The sequence below is a fragment of the Prunus avium genome, chromosome 2 (genome assembly GCF_965620075.1).
Source record: "Prunus avium chromosome 2, drPruAviu1.hap1.1, whole genome shotgun sequence".
NCBI lineage: Eukaryota > Viridiplantae > Streptophyta > Magnoliopsida > Rosales > Rosaceae > Prunus > Prunus avium.
The window spans coordinates 29,306,856-29,316,501 of record NC_142285.1 but is presented as its reverse complement, the minus strand read 5'-3'; the positions used below and the strand labels follow the sequence as shown (position 1 = coordinate 29,316,501).

The following is a 9,646-nucleotide window of genomic DNA, read 5'->3' as shown; positions in this document are numbered from 1 at the left end:
AAAACCCAAAAAATGACAATTGGCCCTATTAAATTTAATTTTGGTTATCAAATTACTTTGATGCCCTATTAAGTGTTTTGAGATTTTTTATATGTTTTGGGGTTGGGTTTGTTTTAAGAAAACAATGGCAATTTTGTAATTTAAAAGAAGTTAAAAGCCTCTTTGTTAAATTGTTATGTTGTAAATGAGATTTGGGTGTGTTTCTAAAGTCCATTTCATATAGGATATTTTTATAATTTGAGCTCCTATATTGGGTATAATAGTGAATCTCCAAAAACAAACAGCTACTTATATTAAAGTTACTTATTTCTCCTCATTGCTCTCATTAATTTTATTGGCCTGATAAAAGGGCAAAAATGGTAGCACCAGCTGGCATTTAAGTTGCTTCATAGACTTCCAACGGTAAGAAATATTAGTCTATAAATTTCCTGTCTCTTCGTATCACCTATCTAATATTTTAACATCCGTCCATAAACATAACGGAAGCCAAACTCTGTTACTCATATAGAAAACAATAATAAAGTATATAATGGAAGAGTCACTCAAAATTTGGCCCTCGCACATGGCTTCTATATTGCAATTTGCATTTAACAATTGGAACTGTGCTGCAGGACGGTGCATAGTAAGTAGTGCAGTCATTGTTTAATCCATTTTTGTGTCTGAATCAAAATGGATTAAGAATTCTTATTTATTAGAGAGAGAGAGATTAGGTGGTGGTGGAATGCTTAATTAATTGAAATGATGATTGATGCCAGAGAGGAAAGCAAAACATTAAGCAGGGGCTAGAGAAGAAAATTTCATTGCTTCAAGATACAGAAGAGAAAAAAGCTGCGGAGGTAACTAGTTGTTCACTGTTGGCGAAGACCAGAAATATGGCTGAGGCTGTTGTTTCAATTGTCACTGAAGGCCTAAAGCCACTTGGAGATTTCATCCTTCAGGAAGCCAACTTTTTAAGTGGAGTCGGAGAGCAAGTTGAGCTTGCACAAACCGAGCTACGACTGATGCTGGGCTACCTGAAAGATGCAGATGCCAAACAAGGGGAAGACGAAGTGGTACGCGTTTGGGTTGCAACTGTTAGAGATGCTGCTTATGATTTGGAGGATGTGATTGAGACTTTTGTCTTGAAAGTGGCTTCCAAGAGGAAAGGAAGCATGACAATAGTCCTGAAAAGGTTTGCTTGTATCTTGAGAGAAGGATCTTATCTTCATAAGACTGGGTCTGAAATCGAGAAGATTACAACCAAACTTTCTAAGTTGAGGTCCAGAATGGAATGTTATGATATCAAGGCAATCGGGTCAGGGAGTGAAGGTAGTTCTTCATCTGTTGATAGGCAACATGATCAGAGGCTAACCTATGCTCATTTCAGTGAACGCCATGTTGTTGGGATAGAGGGCGATGTAGAGATATTGGCTACACATTTGATGAAGGAAGAAGAAGAGCAATTTCACCGAGTAGTTTCCATTTGGGGGATGGGCGGTTCAGGAAAGACGACCCTTGCAAGACAAGTTTACCATCACAATAAAGTTAGGCGTCATTTTGATTCTTTTGCTTGGGTGTGTGTATCTCAACAATATGAAGGAAGAGGTGTTTTGGAAGAAGTTTTAATTAAGCTAACTGCTGCTACCAAAGAGCAAAGAGAAGAAATTGAAAGAAAGAAGAGGGATGAAATAGCAGAACTCCTCTATAATCTCCTCGAAAATATGTCTTGTTTGGTGGTCCTTGACGATGTTTGGAACACTGGTACCTGGAACTCTATAAAAGCTGGATTTCCAGTAAACAAGAGAACAAGGAGCTGCATATTGCTCACGACACGCAACAAAGAAGTAGCTTTGCATGTAGATGAAAATGGTTTTCTTCATGAATCTCGGCCACTAAATGCTAATGAAAGCTGGAAATTGTTCGAGAATATAGCTATCTTTGGAAGGGATGATACAGGTATTTTCTCAACCAGCTCTTTCATGGAAACTACCGCATTCATGTAGACCAAATTATTTTCCTTTTCTTTTGAACGAAGAAAATTCATTCAATGGAAATCAGATCTTTTCAAACCGTTGTACTTCAGCAGACACCCATTGAAAATAATTCTTGGCCAAGACATTATTAATGGACTATAAAGAAAAATAATTCTAGGAGTAGGTTGCATAATATCCTTCTATCAAGATATTGCTTCAGTACAGGTTCTTTTCATTTCATATTGTGACAGATTGTTGCAATTCTTTGTTTGTTCTGTATCTTCTTTGATGAATTTTTCCCACGATGAAACACTATCTCAAACATGGATTGGTTGTGGGTCGCAGGTTGGTGGGTCCGAATTTTAATTAAAATGATTTTTTTTTTTCATTTGATATTATTTTATTTTATAATTTTTAATTATTTTTAACATATAAGATGACCAATTTGCCCTCGTATTTAACAACAATTTAAATGAAATGTTGATGACTTAGACGGCAGCAGAAACATTGATAATAAAAATTAATTCAAGTCCTTAGTTTTCTTTAAAAAAATTCACGGATAAATTGATAGTTATGTACAAGTTCAGGGGCAATTCGGCATATTACCCTTAATGTTTTTAAAACTCATTTTGCTTTTTAACTTCCAAGCAATGAATTATTATAATGTGCTTGGAATTGATTTTGTTTTTAACTTCCAAGCAGTGAGGTTAAGAAACTTCATAAACTTTTAAGTTCTAGTATATATGAAAATAATTCAAGCAAGGGACATTGGTGATATAGAAAGCCATATTGAACAAAATAGGTTAATTTTGCTTTCTATTGTATTTATTCTTTTCAGTGGTTGAAATTTATGCTAAGAAGGAAGAACTAGGAAAGAAGATGCTTCAACATTGTGGAGGTTTGCCATTAGCTGTTATTGTGCTTGCAGAACTTCTAGCTAGAAAAAGAACAGTTGATGAGTGGTATAAAGTGTATAAGAATGTTGATGTATATATAAGGAGAGGCACAGAACTTGAACCAGAATACAAAAATCAAGGCTATAAAGGTGCGTCATGGGTGCTAGCATTGAGTTATGATCACCTACCATATCGCCTAAAGTTATGCTTTCTATATTTAGGCCATTTTCCCGAGGATTATGAGATACCTGTGAAAAGATTAACTCAATTATGGATGGCAGAAGGTCTTATATCTTCAACGTCAATAGACATGATTGAAGATGTATCATACGGTTGCTTAATTGAGTTGGTAGAAAGGTGTATGGTTCAAGTTGGAAAATATGGTTCAAGTAAGAAGATCAAAACATGTCGTCTCCATGATCTTATGCGAGACTTATGCTTGTCAAAGGGAAAAGAGGAGAACTTTTTTGATATTGTCAATTTTGCTTCCACGGCAAGCAAGGCAGCACCTATCGGTAAAGTTCGAAGACGTGCCATCTATTTGGACGAAAAAGTTGATTATTTAGCCCCCACAAGACATGAAAGAGATGGCCAACTCAGGTCTCTGTTATACTTTGGCAGCCTCATATGGAAAAAAAAAATGATAGACAAAATGTTCAATGACTTCAAATTGCTTAGAGTTTTGAAGTTTGAAGAGATGCGTTTTGAAGTAAAGTTGCCCAGTAATATTGGGGATCTTGTCCACTTAAGGTTTTTAAGTCTGAAGAATAGTGAAATGAATCAATTGCCATCATCTGTAGCTAGTTTGGTGTGTTTGCAAACTCTAGATGTACGTTGTAAAGATAAGGTGTTGGTGAAAATACCTAATGTGTTTTCAAAGATGGAACAATTGAGACATTTATACATGCCCTATAAACACAGCGTAAGTGAGAAGCTGTCATTGGCTAGTCTTAGCAGTTTGCAGACGTTAGTTCATATTTCGAACCAAGACTCTGATTTCAAAGAACTTGTTCAATTAAACAATCTTAGAAAGCTGTCGGTAAACTTTGAAATTTTGGAGGAAATCTCGAAAGCGGCATTCTTCACAATGAACCGTGTTCAGTCTCTCTGTGTGGTGTCTACTTCAATGGATATATTAAAAAGTATAGTATATAGATGTCGTTATGTATCCAAGCTGAAAGTAATGGGGCCAATTGGAAATTTACCTGAAGATCTCCCAACCTATCCAAACCTCACCAAGTTAACGTTGTGTGGTACCTGTCTCGAGGACACCCAGATAAAAATACTAGAGAAGCTGCCAAAATTACAAACCCTTTTCCTTGGAGTTGGAGCTTTTGGGGCTGGTTCTAGAGATTTGGTTTTCTCGAGTGAGGGCTTTCCTTCTCTTGAAGTTCTTTACCTTAATGGTTTGTCCGAATTATCCTATTGGTGGGTGTCCGAAGGAGCCATGCCTAGCCTGTGCAGATTGTACATTGAAAATTGGATTACGTTGGTAGAAGTTCCTAGGCTGCAATATGTTTCTACCCTTAAGGAAATAACCATAAAGTTGATGCCTGATACATTCTGTAGTAACCTTCAGGAAGGAGGAAAGGATTTCTACAAGATCCAACACGTCCCTTCTGTTTTGTTTGAGAGTATTGTTGCTGAGCAGTGGGACGAAGCTGTAAAGGTAATGTGTTCATATATACCTTCTCTTTTCTGTTGTTTCATGTGAACAAAGAACTAATTACTTTCTTCCTTTTTTTCATTGAAGAAACGTATGCAGCTTGCCCAGGAGAGAAGGAAGCAGCTTAACCAGGAGAAGTTTCGTGTTTCTGTATGTCTTCAGACCTTTCCTTTTCATTTTCTTTTATTTTTTTTATAAAAAAAAAGGGAATAAGCACTAATTGTTTTTTTTTTTTTTCAAACTGTTTTCCTTTAGATGTATGTACAGAAGGCTGCCCTACAATTCATTGATGCTGGCGTGGATAACTGAAAACTGTGTCGATAATGAGGTCAATGTACGCTCTCTTCCTGTCCCAATGTTAGCTGTTTTTGTTTCTTTTCGGTGCCTGCAAATATGATTTCTTATTCTATATTTCAAGTTTGGGTAAATTACTCAAATGGTCCTCAAATTTGTACGCGATTTACATTTTGGGGCCTGAATTAAATTTTTCGTTCAAATGATCCATCAACTCTATATTAATTACTCAAATGGTCCCACCGTCTAATTTTCTGTTAAATTTAACCAAATTTTAGGGTAAATAATGACCAATTTGCCCTCATATTTAACGGAAATATTGACAGAATGTAACGGTGGGACCATTTGAGTAATTAATATAGAGTTGATGGACCATTTGAACGAAAAATTTAATTCAGGCCCCAAAATGTAAATCGCATACAAGTTTGGGGACCATTTGAGTAATTAACCCTTTCAAGTTTATTCTATATTTCAACGTTTACCCCCTAGACTCGAACGTCGATCTCCATTTATCTCCTGAAACTCAAATTTTCTCACTTAATCCACTAGAACTTTGTTCCGTGTCGCACTTTGCCTCATTTTGTCAACTCTGTTAACTAATCTGTTAATTTGCAGACGTGGCATGGACATTTTAGTAATTTCAGATATTAAAAAACCTTCTCCGGCGTCACTCTCTCTCCTCCAGATCTGAGGAATCTCTTTCCTCTTTTTTTTCTTCAAATTTTATTATCTATTGGGTAGTTTTGGAAAATTTTGAAAGGTGAAGTTGAGAGAGCTTGGGTTCTGTCAGGGAACAGTGAAGGTACGGTTTTGGGGAGAAAAATCGCACCATGTATTGATTTCTTCTCCAGATCTAAGGAATCTCTCCTGCCTTTCCATTATCACAAAGTATTATCCCTTTTCACCTTCATTTATTAAGCAAAAAAAAAAACTTGAGAGAAATCAATATATGATGTGTGGGTGTTGAAGGAGTGACTGAAGAGGACCAAAAATAGAAGAAGAACAGAGGTTTTTTTTGGGGACTGCAAGAGGAATGAGGGAGAGAGAGAGAATTACATGGGTAAAAATACTTTGTAAAATTTTAAATTGAAAAACAAATTGATTATGCGGGCTGAGTGATTGAAGAGAAAAAGAGGAATGAATGCAGGGGCGTGGGCATGTGGGTGATGATGATGGTGAAGAGTGACTGAAGAGAGAGAGGGCTGGATTATTCCCTTTATTATATTTTCGGTTCAGATTATATTATGTAGTATACCTAGTTTGCTACTCGCATAAATATTTCCGTATTATTCAGATCAGTGACACAGAAGCATTTACATTTTCGTAACAATCTCTTCTTATGCAGGTGTATATTGAGAATCGACCAACTAAACACTATGTGAGTAATGTTTGTTGGATCCCCATTATCTATGCTGGTTTGAATCAAAATCGCATCTACAATAGTGAGATTTGGGGTGGCTGCGTGTCAACTATCTCAACTGGCACTGGCACTTCCCCAATAGTTGAAGCAATACTCACATTAGAAGATGCCTGAGTTGGTCTTTTATTTTGGCATGCACAATAACATGGTGTGAACCAATACTACTACTATAAATATCACAGCATGCTGTATTCTATTTCTCGTGTTTGTAATTTGCAGCTTCACCTTCTTGATGTATTAATGCTATTTGAGGTTTAAACTCCTGTTTGGGCCTAATTCTGCACGCAAGACCCTGCCCGGTATCTGGGCTCTCATCAAATTGAAAAATAGGCTTTATTTACCACAAATAGTGAACGACCCATACTGTTCAGCATTTGGGTTCTTATTAATTTGGCTAAAAACACAAGGTAGAAGTCATGTTTTTATAGCTTGGTCATCATTCTGTGTTTGTGGTGTGGTAGAAGATTGATTGCTGCACCAACCTTGGCCACTGGTACTCCTTGAAAAAACGGGTAAACACCTGCTTATATATATATATATATATATCTATATTTTTGGGTCAAACACTAAATAAGGTTTACTTCCATAAGAACAAAAAAAATTGGTTATGTGTCAATAGCATCTTGTCCAGTAAAAAATGACATTCACATGCAGATGTGTTCTTAGAAACCCCCTCCTCTACAATTGCAACTACAAAAAGTAAAACCCACAAGAGACTACAAATACACAATAAACTCAAATAAAAAATTGCAACACACAACAATAAATAAAAGACGATCTATCATCACGTCGTCACCAAGACAACCACGCATCCACCAAAATCTTCCCAGACAGAGGGGCTAGAATGGACGGCTGAGGTGCAGAGGTAGAGAGAGGAGGCTAGGGGAAGGTCTTGGATGGTAAGTAAGGGAGGGAAGAAGGGAGGAGGAGAAGGATGGAGGCCACCGATCTCTTTGTGGGTCGGCGACTGAAACTTCTCTCTTAGGGTAAAAAAGGGAGAAATCACACAATTTCATGACATGGTGGCATAGTTCTGGAGAAGTAACACTAGCTATCAGATGCTATTGGATGTATTACAAGTATTAGAATTGTCTGTTTAGTAAATTCAGTATTAGTATTACAAGTATTAGGGTCGGGGTGTTACAAAATTAACTAAACTAAAATAGTAAATTATGTTAAGCCATAGAGAATGAATGGCCTAAAATCTCAAACTCATTCAAAACCATTAACTTTTTCTGGTTATATAACAATTCATTATAAACCATTAGTTTTTTGTTTAATGATTTAAATAATTTAATAATATAATATAATATAATTAATTTTGTTGGTAGATCCTCTTGGATCACTTGAGAAAGTTATTCATACAATTTACTAAGACAACTCCAATGAGAGGACATGGAAGTTGGTTTTCTGGAGGACATATAGTACCAAAGAATACAAATGTATATGGACTAGCACAATGCTGGAGTATAATCCCGAGTGAAATTTGTAGAAGTCGTATCAGTGATGCTTGTCAAGAGCTTCCAAAGCGTTGCCCTCAAAAGAGAGGAGCTATAATTTGGTATGAAAATTGCCTCTTAAAATACTCAAATTCATCATTCTTAGGTAAATTGACAGGTATAACGGGCTTTTTGGGGGGAATTATCATTATCATTATCATGATACTCCCCTCTCTTTTGGTAATTCCATTGTCGAGTACTTATCCCAATTATGTATGGAAGCTTCTAATAATCGATGGTTTTATGTAGGGGTGGCATTTTATACCGAAAAACCGAAAAACCGCAAAAACCAACTGATAATTTACCGCAATGAAACTGCAATCGCGGTAAACCGAACCGCATTTGCGGTATTTAGAACCGAACCGCATTTGCGGTTGTGGTTGCGGTAATTGATTTTCAAAACTTGCGGTTACTGCAAACCGCAAATATATTTTAAATAATATTGTCTATATTATATTATATGTAAAATATATTTCATACAACATATTTCATACAATATTTTCTATTCACACCCATTATTTATGCTCATGTTATTTATGCTTCTTCTTATAATAAAATGTACTAAATTTATGTTATTTTATTTGTAGATAGCATTGGTGCTCAAACAACACAACGGGGTTCTTCAAATTCACTCACCACCACCAACACTTGAGTTTGTATGTGAGATCCCACATCGACCAACGGAGAGTGGGTGATGTGCCTTATATGTACACACCCGCATCCATATAGCACGAGGCATTTTGGGAGCTCACTGGCTTCGGAGTTGTAGGAACTCCGAAGTTAAGCGAGTTGGGGGCGAGAGCAATCCCAGGATGGGTGACCCACTGGGAAGTTGGTAGTGAGCTCCCAGAAACAAAACCGTGAGGGCCAGAGAGGGGGGCCCAAAGCGGACAATATCGTGCTACGACGGAGCCGATCCGGGATGTGACAATTTGGTATCAGAGCCACTCTGCTGTGTGGTGCGAGTGTGCCGACGAGGACGTCGGGCCCTTAAGGGGGGTGGATTGTGAGATCCCACATCGACCAACGGAGAGTGGGTGATGTGCCTTATATGTACACACCCGCATCCATATAGCACGAGGCCTTTTGGGAGCTCACTGGCTTCGGAGTTGTAGGAACTCCGAAGTTAAGCGAGTTGGGGGCGAGAGCAATCCCAGGATGGGTGACCCACTGGGAAGTTGGTAGTGAGCTCCCAGAAACAAAACCGTGAGGGCCAGAGAGGGGGGCCCAAAGCGGACAATATCGTGCTACGGCGGAGTCGATCCGGGATGTGACAATTTGGTATCAGAGCCACTCTGCTGTGTGGTGCGAGTGTGCCGACGAGGACGTCGGGCCCTTAAGGGGGGTGGATTGTGAGATCCCACATCGACCAACGGAGAGTGGGTGATGTGCCTTATATGTACACACCCGCATCCATATAGCACGAGGCATTTTGGGAGCTCACTGGCTTCAGAGTTGTAGGAACTCCGAAGTTAAGCGAGTTGGGGGCGAGAGCAATCCCAGGATGGGTGACCCACTGGGAAGTTGGTAGTGAGCTCCCAGAAACAAAACCGTGAGGGCCAGAGAGGGGGGCCCAAAGCGGACAATATCGTGCTACGGCGGAGCCGATCCGGGATGTGACAATTTGGTATCAGAGCCACTCTGCTGTGTGGTGCGAGTGTGCCGACGAGGACGTCGGGCCCTTAAGGGGGGTGGATTGTGAGATCCCACATCGACCAACGGAGAGTGGGTGATGTGCCTTATATGTACACACCCGCATCCATATAGCACGAGGCCTTTTGGGAGCTCACTGGCTTCGGAGTTGTAGGAACTCCGAAGTTAAGCGAGTTGGGGGCGAGAGCAATCCCAGGATGGGTGACCCACTGGGAAGTTGGTAGTGAGCTCCCAGAAACAAAACCGTGAGGGCCAGAGAGGGGGGC

At 38.8% G+C, this 9,646-nt stretch overlaps 1 protein-coding gene across 2 annotated transcripts; it reads left to right on the top strand.

Annotated features, from left to right (window-relative positions):
• The first annotated feature begins 584 nt into the window (after positions 1–584).
• On the top strand, positions 585–6,489 carry LOC110764173 (putative disease resistance RPP8-like protein 2). Of its 2 annotated transcripts, none has more exons than XM_021967091.2 (5): positions 585–1,935; positions 2,791–4,517; positions 4,602–4,664; positions 4,770–4,842; positions 6,154–6,489. In XM_021967091.2, the coding sequence occupies exons 1-4, from the start codon at positions 873–875 to the stop codon at positions 4,821–4,823; spliced, it is 2,907 nt and encodes a 968-aa protein (XP_021822783.1). In that variant the 5' UTR covers positions 585–872; the 3' UTR covers positions 4,824–4,842; positions 6,154–6,489. The 2 variants fall into 2 exon arrangements, with proteins under 2 accessions (XP_021822783.1, XP_021822782.1); XM_021967090.2 differs by having other exon boundaries at positions 586–1,935; positions 4,770–4,848.
• The last annotated feature ends 3,157 nt before the right edge of the window (positions 6,490–9,646 follow it).

Excerpts from the sequence above, each read along its gene's own strand:
- LOC110764173 (XM_021967091.2), top strand. The coding sequence starts at position 873 with ATGGCTGAGGCTGTTGTTTCAATTGTCACTGAAGGCCTAAAGCCACTT. Across the intron at positions 1,936-2,790 it reads CTTTGGAAGGGATGATACAG|TGGTTGAAATTTATGCTAAG; the intron begins GTATTTTCTCAA and ends TATTCTTTTCAG. Across the intron at positions 4,665-4,769 it reads AGGAGAAGTTTCGTGTTTCT|ATGTATGTACAGAAGGCTGC; the intron begins GTATGTCTTCAG and ends GTTTTCCTTTAG.